We start from the raw sequence: 13,747 nt of genomic DNA, 5'->3' as shown, positions 1-13,747 counted from the left end.
CACGCATAACTGTGCATGATCCCAACTACAATGACAGAGTTTTAGCCTGATACAATGATGTCACTGTGCACTCAAGTTTCTGAAACTCCTACGTTTCCCCCAGACTGTGTCTGATCAGTCTAAACGAAACCAAGTCCAGTCAGCTGAGGGGGAGGAGTGACAGGTGGTCAAAGGTCATATAACCACGAAAAAATGAAGACATTTGTGTCAACATCTTAATCGACAGCCATGACCCCCGTCTTGGATGATATGCCAGGTGATGCCGCTCACTATTTAGGAGCAGTCTGGACTCTTCTATATAAATCACAAATATATAAGTGGGCATTATGCTGGCTCAGCAGAAAGGTCACATGCCCTGAACTTGCAACACTGATCTGAGCCAGCTTATGACCTCCCGGTTTGCCACATCTCACTTTCAGTTCCCCATTCCCTGCTGCTGTTGACTGCCACTTTGTGGCTGGACTTTTATTTGAGATGTTTTGAAAAACGTTATTTTTTGGCCGCCCTTCCTCATTGAATTCCAGATTATAACAGTGCAATCAAGAAATGTATTGTTGTATAGTGCATGTGTGAAATTACACAGAAACATGAATTATTACCATTTTGATTGTGCTGCACAGCACTACATATAGAGTACAAACTTCAATCCTTTAAGTGTTATTTAATGTTTAATGCCATACAACAACCTTGTTGCACCAATATAGTTTTACATTTTCTAGTTCAGAAACAATAGCTGTAAAGAGCACCACAGTGACATCCTCCAATTGCTACTTTTGTTCAGCCATCATTCAAAGTAAGTACATTCAAATTAAAAGACTTTTCCCCCACTTTCTTCGACACATTCATAACCTGCCACCTACATTACAATGGGCCAGAGGGGCACGGCAAGCTCACATCTTTGCTTCCAAATTGTTTGTATTCTTCCAACCCAACTGAATTAATCAGCTTCATACAGATGTTTTGACATATGCATTGACACTTCTCAGGCCCTGTAAAAAAAATAAAACAAAAAAAAAAGTGTGGACTTTTCTTCCTAACCATCAGCAGCAAATCCTCACATCTCAGAACCTCGACTGAAAGAACAGTTGGCATTTTTGCTTCAATCAAGGCAAAATCACTGGATCAAATTTCAATCAATACTAACTGATATGTCAGCCAACAAAACAATGAACTAACTCATCACTGAGCTCTAAATTTAGGGATCTGAAAGCAAAGAAGACTATTCTAAAGTCTACAGTTTGGCCTGCCATGGCGACCAGATGGCCCACAGTGCAAATGTGGGCATGTCGCAGAGGTTAAGCAGGATGCTGACTTGCATAAAAAGAGAGAAAAAAAAACCATAAGCGCAATAAACACTCAGGAGCGGCAATGTTGAATGTTGTTGTGTTAAACAGACAAGCGCTTTTATTATTTTGTCCTCCCTAAATGAGCTACATTAAATAACAAAAGCTGGTCTCTGTCCAATGCAGTACAGTTGTACTGCATACAATACAATTTACATCAATCAGCAAAGCTAATTTTCTGCAACTACTTTTAGCTATAATATACAGGAAAGTATTAAAAGACGAAACTCCAGGATATTATCTGTGTAGGAGTCTTAATGTGAAAAGCAGCTTCTGGCTCCATTATTAAGTAACTTCCTGCCACACAGAGAAAAGGTATTTCCAGGGAGCCGATCATCAGCAGGGCAAACAGGAAACATAACTCTGAGTTGTCAGTGTGTCATGTACCCCCCCTCCCACAGAGTCCAAAACCTTCACTCCGACAAACATATAAAGTTGAGAAACTAGGGTAGTGATGTGACGGTGAAAAAAAGCTTTCATGATTTGCTTCAGCCTGGTGCGCTGCACCACAGTCCACACCGAACACCCACAACAGCAAAGCCTCCATGACAAGAACAGGGAGAGAGAGAGGAAAGAGGGGATGGAAATGTGAAGGAGGAGTGCTGAGAGGACGAGCTGATTCAAGCTCAGGCATGTTGACGTGTGCGTGGTTCAGCTGGGAAGCAACAGTTTTGTGTGTGTGAGCGTGCAGCAAGAGAGAGGGGGAGTATCTACAGCAGACAGTGGGGGCTTATGAAAAGTGCAACTGTTAGTCTGACACTCACTTCACACAGAGCTCACAACGTGTGCTGAAAAGCTTAAAATCTTTCTTTTTTTTTCTCATGTCAGCGCTTTGAACAAGTTGCCCTGCTAAAAAAAAAAAAACAAGCCGCGGTCGTACGTGAAACAGAACACGTCATAGTAAAATTAAAGTTACACTTACATCATTTTCTGTATACTAGCTCATCATCGCCTTTCTCTACGGAAATTAAGTCCCGCAGTCATTTAATGTGGTTATATTTTTAAAGCTTTTTCTATTTATAAAATGCTTAATTTTTTGCACTTTGCTAACACTGTGGTGAGATTTACAGACACTGATCCCACATATTTAGACTTCTCTTTGACACCAAATACCAGCACTCCTTCCACTTTTTATTAAAAGAAACATAAAAGCTACTCGAGCTCTTTCCACATGCTTTTAGTGGTCTGTTTGACAGGAATGCACTTGTACTTTTTGATGGCATCTGTGTAGCTGTTGTCCTTTTTAGTTTGACTGCACCTATTCTCAGCCACTTTGCACAGAAGTGTCTGCCAAATTAATGTGATGCCCAAAAAAAAAAAAAAGAGCATTAGAGTAGTAACAGTCTTAGTTTTCAGAACTAGGGATGTATAAAAATAAAGAAAAAGTTGTGCCTTTATTGTGCCCTAGGCTTTTCCTAACAACATTTTAAATAGTTTGTTCAAACACAAGCAGCCATATAACAACTTTTTTCTACAAAAACTGGTCTAAAAATGTCCAAATTGTCAATGATAGAAGAATCATTTACAAATCAAACCAGAGTTTCGCAAGTGAGAACTTGTGAAATTTTTAAACAGATATAATATCGATATAAGGTTAAATTTGTGGCTGAGATCAATTAAAATTTCACACCTATGACAATAAACCAGTTTTGGTTCCACAAACAAAACCACCAACCTTGCACTAAATAGAGTAATAATGGTCGATACATACCACCTTTTTTTTTTGTTTTACAAAGTTTTATAGAGTTCTCTGTTTAATCACACACAGGCATGAGATATATGTATTTAAATAAAACTGTTAAAAAAAAACATAATGTCAACTTTGCCCAGTAAAGGTCTATTAGTAAGTTCATTCTCCTAATTTGGTTTCACAGTTTGTCGAATCTAAAGACAATACAGATCAGCAGAAAATGTGGATCAAATGTGGTCATATTTAACAATAATGGAATCACCATTAATTCATAGAGCCTTACTTGGAGAAATAAACAAAACTATTGTGCCCCCTATTTATCTAAGATCCCAAATATTCAGTTTCATCCGAATGTGAACAACTTCTAAGTAAAACACTGAAAAACTTAATTTAGTTTAAGCTTTTGGTACGTGATACCTTTCAGTTTTTTTTTTTAATTTATGTTGATTAGAAGTGGTCAAAGAAAAAATACCAACTCTGAGAAAAACTACAGGCTCTGCATTTTCAAAATCATGCTCATTTGATCCAAAATACTTTTATGTTCTCAAAAACGTAACTCGAAAGTAAACCATTTATCATGATACACCTGTATTGTGTCATTGTAGGAAATGAGCTGCCAGGGGTTTTATCTCACGTTACAGCTGGTGGTGTAACAAAAAAAAATATTTAATTAAAAAAAAAAACAAACAAAAAAAAAAGTCTTCCTGTACTTCACTTTAGCCTTAAATGGGACTGACATGGTAAAACTCCTGTCTTGTTGTGATTACATGAGCGCCAAGCTTCAGAGCTGTGCCTGCTGATGCCAAACCAACCCAAAGACACGGAAGAAAAACAAAATTCACTGGGAGTCCTTTGGGAGCACAGCTGGAATGGACACACCCTCTGTAGCTGATATGGTGGGTTGCCTTCGTGCTGAAAAACATTTCCTCGCCACCCCCATTTGTCACTAGAGCAAAAAAAAAAAAAAAAAAAAAAACCTCTCCAACTTTTTTTTAATAGCTGTGGTTTCCCCCCCCCCACATGCTGGTGTGCTAAAATTAAAAAGTCAAAAGCCACCTGTGATCTGCAGACCTTGCAGGGAGGTTTCACTGTGCTTATCGCGCCCTTATGAGAAACATTTATTCAAATACAGTTAATAATGCTTGTAAACCACATTCACCTACACCGCTTTAGAAGCTTTTCAGACCGAGAACAACTTAACACCAAGCTTGAAAACAGATTGGGCCTCTTATTTGACAACAGACATTAAAGCAAAAATCTGTTCCCAGAAATAAGTTGAGAGAGGAAGAAAAAAAAAATCAATAACCTTTATTGACCAGCTCACAATGCTTTGCATTCCTCTCAGTCTTTCCCAGCCACAGCATCCATGCAAACCAAAGGAGTTCTCTTTAATAAGCTCATCTCCCCATTAAGTCATAACTTGATTTCTATGCAGGAAATAAGTCTTTATGTGGATTTATATTATATTTAATGGCTAAAAAAAAAAAAAAAAAAAGCCATGCACTGAGTGCTTACAAGTCCATAATGTGGACACTTCACCTCCCTTGTAAAAATCCTATAGCATCCCAATAGGGACTTAAACTGTTTTCGTGGCAATAAATGGTTGACTTTAATGACCTTATCGGATGTAATGGGAGTCCAGTGCTCCTATAATATTCATGTGGGCGAATATAGTTTTAATGTAGAGTTTAGTTTCCCACTACACAATGCAAGAGGAGATCACAGCGACTTTCAAAATCTAATTTATTTTAAACAGCTGTTCAAGTGAGCAGCTGGAAACACACACACACACACACACACACACACACACACACACACAGGCCTCTCCTATCAGCAGTGAGAGTGGGAGCAGTTTTGAACGGACCCAGAGAAATAAGAAAAAGTAGACACACCCTCTGTGTAAACGCAATAAATGATCAAGGGTCCAAACATGCAGCGGCTCTTACTGTCCCACAGTGGGAAAAGCTGAGTCACATTATTGCAACCCAACGCTTTTTTGGCTAAAACCCTCATTTCATGTCCGAGCACAGTTTCTTTCTCCACATTTCCTGTCCCAACTACCATTCAATCCCGAGCCTTTCGCCCTAGAAGGCGGCGGACAGATACCGCGGTAGCTCACTCTCTTACCTGGACATAATTGTTCTCGCAGTAGTCTGCGACTCTGGTGAGGTTCTGATAACTCTCCACGAGCGCTCTTTTACCGGCCGGAATCTCTTCCTCTAACAACATTTGTAGCTCTGCCATCTTACATCTCTCCGCAAAGCCTCCGTTCCCTCTGCCTTCCCTTTGATTGAAACAGCCACCAGCCCCAGCTCTGCCTCGAGAAGAAAAAAAAAAAAAAAAAAAAAACTCCTTTAGCTGCTATTGTGGGATTCCTGCCCTCGCTTTGTCGTAACCATTTAAGCAAAGATCGTCTGTGGTGAGTGGGAGGAGCCACTCAAACCTGTACAATCGATCCGCTATTTTGAGGGTTTTAGTATATCACATTCTTCTCCTTATTGTTATGATTATTGTTTATGTATTAAATGTACTTGTTATTATACTATTAATACTGCCTCGGATGTTTAGTAAGTAAATTCATTTAAGAGCCGAGATTACTGTTTAAGTGTTTTCTTTGCTTGTTTTTAATTTTCATTGATCCTTTATGCATAAACGTTTTAACGTCCTTTTTTATCTTTACATTGTGGCCCAACCATCAATAATATTTCTTTAGTCCTTTAGTCAGTCTCTATAATTCTTTCATTGTTTTAGTTTTTGACGTTGTCAACACGTAAAAAAAAATCTTTGCCCAAACGTCCAAAGCCAAAATACAATAACAAAAACAGCAACCCATCTCTATATAGAACATATATCTGGAACTACGTGATGTTTCTTATTCTTGCTGAAAAAAACACGTTAACATATCGAATAATCGAGGATAATGAATAATAAGTAAAACGACAAATTGTGTGAAATATATTTTCTACAGAAAATAATGACAGAGTGAGATCTCCTGCTTCTTTGTATTCCTATCATCATTCCAACGGGTAGAAAAAAAAAACAAGGATTTACAGTGAAGCATTATGGGACCTGTAGTTTTGCTGTAAACTTGAGCAACTCTGAATACGTCTGGTAAATTACCAATGATAGCAAAATACTATTCCACAATATTTGACACGTATCTCCCCTCATTATTTTTCGAGACCATTGTTTGTTTGTTTCAATTATAAAACAGCTAGCTAAGTGTGGAACTAAAGTTCTACACACGCGTTTATAGTTGACGGGGAGGATTGTGGTACTTGTAGGCGCTGGATGTTGTCTAGCAGAAACTACAATTCCCAGTGCACCTCTCTGGCAAGCTTTATTAGTCCGTTCATGTCGTCTGGCTGAGAGCTTAAAACCAGTTGCCTTCTGACAAACAGATAGGCCGGTGAACTCCACGGTAAATAACATCTTTTTATAATATATCCGTCGAAAGCTAGGACGTGGAGACTCTATTTAGTAGAAATATCGATGTAACTGCACCTGTGTCGTAACTAGTTAGTGTGTCCTAGATAAATAACCTCCTCCTGGTGGTCACAACAAACTGTTAGCTACCGCAACGCTAATGTACAAGTTTAGCTAGTCGCGCTTCAAAAGCGAAGGTTCGTTGCCTAAGACTGTTTTCAAACGCGAGGATAAACTGCATTGTGTGTGTGTCCGCTGTTAGCACGCTGTCGTTTGTCCCGTAGCAGTGCTGAGTGTGTTTGCTGCATGTCTGCAGGTAGTTTTTGGCCGTCTCAGGGTGACAGCATGGAGGTGGACAGTGTCAAAGTGGAAGATGACAAGCATCTGACCCAGCTGAGGTTCGAAGCCGCCGTGAAAGTGATCAAGAGTTTACCCCCGGACGGTGAGTGAGTGAGTGAGGTGACCACGTCAAGTCTGCAAGTACCACTCGAAGCTTTTAACAAATCGGAAACTGTCTTGGATCCTGTGCGATTTTTAAAGGTCTAATCCTCTTTACGTGCAGCAAACTGTATGTGCAGCCTCGCACATACAGTGGCTTCAGTCCCCTTTGCTGTCAAATTAATTTTGATTTGATTGATTTGCCCATCAATCTAAACTCAATAACTCTTGTTAACATAAAATGTTAGCATTAATTGAAACTCTCTTTAGGAAGGCATTCAGACTCCGCATTAACCCCCCTGCAGGTGCATCATGTTGCCATTAATTATCCTTGACATGTTTGTAATCTGTGATTGTAGACCACTTGTGGCAAACTAAATTGATGGGATCTTGGAAAAGTGTCTGTCTGTATACCGTATCTAAAATCCCACAGTTCACACTGTACGGTGGCACAAAATACCAAAGTCACATTAACTGTTCTTTAAGGCTGAGTGTCAATCCATGTGTTACCAACAGGTGTGCTAAGGGGCTACCTGTAGCCAGGGGAGTTCATTTTTGCCTCTCTGGAAATTCAGTCCCATATTGTCATTTTCCAAAAAACAAAATCATACATACAGGAACATAACTGAACATAAATAAGAAACCGGAAGGTGGCATTTCACACTCTTCTCATCCAGTCTGATGGCGCTTGAGAGAATTGGTGTGAGAAGCTTGTAGACCCTTAACTTTTGGAGAATTAATTGCTATCAAAGATGCTTCTATAAAATATTGAATTAAGGGTCTCAGTACTCTTGTGAATGAGACTTAATCATTTATCAATTAATCATGAGAATTAAGTCATTTGGGAATTTCTTTGCCAATTTTATAAATAAATACTCAAACATGTTTTAATTCATGAATGATGTTATAGTGTAAATTAATGAAATAATGACAATTTTATAAATTAAAAATGACATTTGTAACAGAAATGCAAGAAAGGGTTCTGAACCCCTGTCAGAGCCACAAAGCAATATTTTTAGACATTTTGCACTGTGAAATTCCATGTTATTAACTTTTGTATTTCTATTTTAGGTCCCTTTCAGCCCTCTAATGACATGATGCTCAAGTTCTACAGTTACTACAAACAAGCAACCGTAGGGCCATGCAATATACCCCGACCTCGCTTCTGGGATGCAGTGGGTAAAGCAAAATGGTAATGACCAAAAGTAAATATACAGGAAACATTTGAATTTGTGCATGTAAACATTTCATTTCATTGCCCTCTGAGCACTACTTTGAATAACATTCAAGAGCAAGATAACAAATCGTGAGTTCTAGTAATTGAAACAGTTTTTGCTTTTTGCTTGTTTTACAACATGCACACTTTGACCCCTCTCGTACAAATCGAAATCTTTCTAGCCCAGCATTGTACTCTATTCAGTCTCAGGTGGTTGCTACATGATCTCTAGACTTAAAATGCAACTGTGAATGTGACCCGTTACCCACCGGACTGGAAAGCTTCTCTCATGCTTCCATAGTAAAAATCCTTTTTAAGGAGTAGAGTACCAGCTGTAGTTGCTGTTAACTTTTTATGTTTCCTTTAGACTTTGATCCACTGCTAACAGAAACAGAGCCCAATGAAACTGACCTTATTGACAAAGCTAAACGTTGGCAGCAAACTAGTTTGATGACTTGGTCTCTTAACTTTAAGCATGACTTTGCTTTTTCTGAAGTAAGTGTTTTTTTTTTTTTTTTTGTTTGTTTGTTTGATTTACTTTATTATTCAGGGATGCATGGGATTCTCTTGGAGATATGCCAAAAGAAGCAGCCATGGCAGCCTATGTTGATCAAATGAAACTGGTATGTTTAATTCATTAAATAATAAACTTTTATTTTTAGCAAATTTGACCTTAAAGCCAGGCCTCTCTTTTTAATTGATTCCAAACTGAACTAAACATTCATATTCTTGACGCTGGATTTTGTTGCCGGGTAGATTCTGGAGGGCATGCCCATGACAGACGAGGTGGAGGAGCTCTTGCATGTCATCGGCCCATTCTACGAGTTGGTTGAGGACAAAAAAAAGATCACGCAGATATCAGACCTGAGCACAGGTACAGATACTCAGCAGGTGGTGCGTTTCTACCTTTCACTTCATGTGTGATCTGAAAAGCGGGATGTGGAGCTTAACATTTTGTTGTTGTCTAATTTGCCTTTTATCATGTGCCCAGCCCGTTTGACACAATTTGCTAGGCAACTGGAAGGCAAGTACATGTGTGTAAATATACATTGCTACTGCTATAGTTTAGCATTTGTCTGGTGTTGCTTAGGGATTCTAGTGCTTATCAATAGTCACGTTAGGCTGAAACGGTGGTACAGAACACGTGGTTTAGCTTATTTTAGATTTTCTTTAGAGACCTGAATGGGATACTTTGGTCCAAACTATGTTCTCTAACTGGCACTGCTAAGAATAAGTTAGGGATACTCAACTTTAGGGTGAAATTTATGGAAAATCCTACAGTGATATAATATCATGAAAGTAGGGCATTTATGTAGAAGTATGCAACGATCTTACAAATTGCCAATGAACCTTTAGAGGTCGATTCAAGCATCAGACATCAGACGTCAAATGAAGTTCACCTGTAAAGGTTGCTGCATTCTGAAATTTCACCCGAAAATTGAACATTCCTAACTTTTTGTGAGTAGTGTTTTTTGATTCTCTACTTTATTCACGCAGACTTCATGAGGGGTTTTGTACAGCCCCAAATAATTTCAATATGTGACTCTTTACCTTACACAAATGTGGGCAAGGTTTTCTGAATTTAATCATTAGACAATTCTGTTGCCCAGGGTTTGGTACAATACTGAATTCAATGCCATCAAAAAGTGTTGTGAAGAGCATCGCCAGATCCATGGAAATGAACGGCACTCTGGAGACCAAGCCTGCCAGGCTCAAACCACAGGAAATGAAGGAAAGGTCAGATGAAGAAGCAGAACAGGAGGATGAAGGGGATGAGGATGAGGAAGAGGAAGAAGTTGTGACCCAGCAGAGAAAGGGTAATAAAGTCTTAAACAATCCTAAAAGTGTACGTGTCAAGAGTGTGGGTTTATGTATATTATAAAAAAAATTTTTTGGGGGGGATTTTATTTTAGATTCACAGCCAAAGGATAAGGGTTCACCCAGGAGACGCAAATTGGCACTGTCCAATGGTAATGTGGCTAATGGAGGCCCCCATCTGAACAATGGGAGCCTCTGCAGGGCTGCCCTGAACAGCACTGACTCCCCGGAGGGTCCTGTCAGCGAGCCTCTGCTCAACGGTCATCATGCAGGTGTGGAGAACAATACATTAATTATGCATTTTACTTGATTTATATATATATATATATATATATATTTTTTTTAAACATGCTGTTCTGCTACTCTTCTATTAAAATGTTTCAAAATGGTTATGGAGGCACTCGATCACTGCTTCTTTCACTGTTCCATGTGATCAGATAATCTGCTAAGCTTCATTCCCGGAGCTGTGGCAACTCGGCAGTCACATGACACATTTACAAATCAGTAAATTAATGCTTCTGGGAAGCTGGAGCACAAATGCCGTAAATTAAGTGAACAATGCCTTCGTGATGTCCCTGTAATTACAGTGCAGTTTACTTTGTCTGATCCTTGCTGTTATGTCTCTGCCCTTTGTACTGATGTCAGATCTCGATGCAGATGGCCCCAATCACCTGGCCACTGACTCAGACAGTGAAGTCTACTGTGACTCTGTGGATCAGTTTGGCCAGGAGGAGGCAAGTTAAAAGCTGAGAGATGGGATGGGATGGGATGGGGGGGAACTGAACTTTTTATAAATGTTTAGTGAGTAAGTCCCACATTGATTTATTTTAATGTGCATATCTTTCAGACCTCAGCGCATAACCGCTCGTTGGATGAAACGGATGAGGAGAACCACATCCTGCATCCTCTGGAGGAGACGCAAGATGCCCAGGAAGAATTTCAAGGTCCTCCTCATGTCATCAGGTGTGGAGGAGAAGATGGAGAGACTGGTGGACCAGTGTTGCAGAGGAGCAAGCTGAATATAGATGGAATGAGGGATGGCTCTTTGATCAGAAATGGAAGGGGTAGGATTTCTTTGTATTTATGCTCCAAAATGTAATTGTTTTTGTAGACTACACATGTGCAACTGTTGTTTATCTGTTATTCATTTAGATTCTTGCAACATTTTTCAGCCTTTAGCCAACTTTTCACAGATAAGCCACAATTTAATCAAGATGCTAGATGAATAACAGATATGTTATTAGAGTAGAGTAAAGTGCCCTTTAAATGTATAGACTGTTTCAACATGTATCAGTGATCAATACATTTCCATGTTTTTAGGCTCCAGGTCAGCCGGCCGCAGTTCTGGATCTCTACTGCCCGTCCATGGTGGGGGAGATGGGAATGGCAACTGGGGAGGACAATTAACACCCGGCGAGAGCCTGAACGAGCAGATAGTCTTGGTGCTGGCTAGACTGCAGGAGGACATGCAAAGTGTCCTGCAGAGACTGCACGTCCTGGAGGCTCTAACTGCAAGCCAGGTCAGATCAGCCTGGCCTGTCATTCAGTAACGGTTGGCAAGAACAGCAATATTTGCCCAATAACTGCATATTTGTTTAGTGATCCCAGACAAGTAAATGGTAAAATGTGCTTTTTATACCAGTAATGATACTGGTGTTACCAGTACTGCTATTGGGCTGCTTCAGTCCTCATTTTTGCATGTTTTCAGCTATTTATATTCCCGTTGTAACACAAAGAATTGGCACATAGTACAGTGGCAGACTGTAATACTCTACTCTAAACTAGTTTTGTCTCCAACCATTAATGAGCAGGTGGTGGTTGTACAGTAAATGGTGACATGGATTGTGCTAAGTTGTTTTCTGTGTGCCAATGCTTTTTAAGAAGGGAGTTGGACCATAACTTTTTTCCTTTTTGTCTTTCCGCAGGCTCTGTCTCCTTCTTACAAATCATCTCCAGTGAATAAGAGAAGCCAGGTAAACAGATTTTTGAAAAACAAGTGTAAGTGTGAAGAAATCGATTTTGTGTAAATTAAGGTTTTAGGATGATCAACAAGGACTTCATTGTCATTATAAAACTTTTTTAATAATCCATGTCTTTTCCATAGAAACCATCCTGGTGGCCTTTTGACATTTCTCCAACCAGTTTGGCCTTTGCTGTGATTTGGCCATTTGTAGTACAGTGGCTTATCCACCTTTACCTGCAGAGGAGAAGAAGGTGTTCTACAAAAGACATTTAGAAAACTCCAGATGAAATTTAAAACATCCAAATTTTATGCAATGACCACTTTAACTCAGTTTTTTTTTTTTTTTCTTTTTCTTCTTTACTAGACGAGTCAACTGAAGCTGCTAACACCAAACCCCCACGGACACTGGCAATAGGAAATCTTCTAAATGTCTTTGGTTGGGTTGCTAGTGGCTGTAACCCTCTCCCCACCCTGCTTAGGCCCACAGCCCAATAATTTGCTTTTGCACTACGAACAAAGCACCTAAATAAATAAATGAGAGGACGACGTCTCGCAAGCCTGTTGTAGTGTGGATGTGGAATCAGAAAGAAACCTGAATGTACGAGCTCGAACCGGTTATTATACAGCCTTTTGATAAAAGAACTGTGTGAGAAATAAATAACGGTTGTGTTTAGGGAAATTTTGCTGCTGGGATGTCGGTGTTTAGAGACCAAATACAGTAGCTTCTAAATGGCGTAATAATGAGGGCTTTGTTGTACCAAACATGGGCCTGATGCTTCCATCTTGAGCACTATGCTTAGATGTGATTGGTTTTCACAAATCACTTTCATTAGTTGCCCAGGTAATGCTGCTATATTAACTGTAGTATAGGAGGGAAGATTGAATGTAATTATACTGTGTTCTTTTTAATTCTCAGAATAAGTCAATAGTTATTGCTTTTAGTAACAGTTGTTTAAATTTACTGCTAAGTGTCGTGTGGGTTGGACAAGGAGATGGACCCATCACCATTGGTCCTTCAGGATCTCACACTGCACTATAAAATTGGTCTGTACTTTGTTTCCTACACAAAGCAGAAAGTGCCTGAACATCATAAGGTACAGATTCTGTAGGTGGCACTATGATTTCACACATTCACATTATTGTAGCATTACTGTTCCAGTGCTGGACCAACATTAATCATAATAACAATGGGCGGTGAGACGGCCTCATTTTTCACTATTTGATTGATGCATAATCACTTGTTGCCGTCATGTTATATATATTTTTTTGTTGTTGTTGTGTAATTTAATGTGTGAATATTGTGTGGAATAATATATTATGTGATAGTAATCATGATTTGTTTGCAAACCTGTAAGATTATACAAACTTGTATACAGTAGCTGTACAATTCTGATGACTAATGCAATATTTTAATTGCATTCCCATGTATTAATATAGAAAATGTCTGCATCTGTGATAGCACCTATCTTTCCAGAGCCATTATGTTTTAATTAAAAAAAGAAATAGTTTACCTCTAAAATATACTAGGGCTTTCTCACTCTCTCTGCCTGTGGATAGAGTGGCATTTGCATGTGATAATGTAAGCCTAAAATAAAATTTTCATAAAGCTTTTTAGTTTGAGATTTAAATAAATTTATGGATTGACATTATTGGAAAAGTTTATTTGTGGCACATCTGTTTTTGTTTCTATGTAAATATGTATTATGGCTGACGGCTTGGCAAAAGGCTGAACACAGTTCTGGTTCAGTCAAAACAAAATCAGCAACCAGCCAAGACATATTCCCACACGTGACAAAACCACAACTTGTCATTTTTACACTGCCTTCAGTTAAAACAAAAGACTGACATCCATG

At 39.1% G+C, this 13,747-nt stretch overlaps 2 protein-coding genes across 12 annotated transcripts in view; one reads left to right on the top strand and one right to left on the bottom strand.

The window, feature by feature from the left end:
• Nucleotides 1–5,370, bottom strand: part of abi1a (abl-interactor 1a) — a 40,932-nt gene extending 35,562 nt beyond the window's left edge. For 3 of the 10 annotated variants that reach the window (XM_067485842.1, XM_067485843.1, XM_067485849.1), the window contains exon 1: nt 5,161–5,370. In XM_067485842.1, the coding sequence (XP_067341943.1) occupies nt 5,161–5,277 (117 nt within the window). In that variant the 5' untranslated portion in view covers nt 5,278–5,370. The remainder of the gene's footprint in view (nt 1–5,160) is intronic. The other 7 variants (XM_067485844.1, XM_067485845.1, XM_067485841.1 and 4 more) reach the window with 4 other exon arrangements.
• Nucleotides 5,371–6,331: 961 nt separating this feature from the next.
• Nucleotides 6,332–13,543, top strand: acbd5a (acyl-CoA binding domain containing 5a). Of its 2 annotated transcripts, none has more exons than XM_067486910.1 (13): nt 6,332–6,454; nt 6,776–6,901; nt 7,969–8,089; nt 8,664–8,736; nt 8,870–8,987; nt 9,724–9,930; nt 10,027–10,203; nt 10,589–10,665; nt 10,779–10,995; nt 11,252–11,451; nt 11,857–11,904; nt 12,036–12,145; nt 12,259–13,543. In XM_067486910.1, the coding sequence occupies exons 2-13, from the start codon at nt 6,805–6,807 to the stop codon at nt 12,269–12,271; spliced, it is 1,458 nt and encodes a 485-aa protein (XP_067343011.1). In that variant the 5' UTR covers nt 6,332–6,454; nt 6,776–6,804; the 3' UTR covers nt 12,272–13,543. The 2 variants fall into 2 exon arrangements, with proteins under 2 accessions (XP_067343011.1, XP_067343010.1); XM_067486909.1 differs by having other exon boundaries at nt 10,577–10,665.
• The last annotated feature ends 204 nt before the right edge of the window (nt 13,544–13,747 follow it).

Source organism: Channa argus, chromosome 19 (assembly GCF_033026475.1).
Source record: "Channa argus isolate prfri chromosome 19, Channa argus male v1.0, whole genome shotgun sequence".
NCBI classification, from domain to species: domain Eukaryota; kingdom Metazoa; phylum Chordata; class Actinopteri; order Anabantiformes; family Channidae; genus Channa; species Channa argus.
This window is presented reverse-complemented; position numbering and strand designations above follow the sequence as displayed.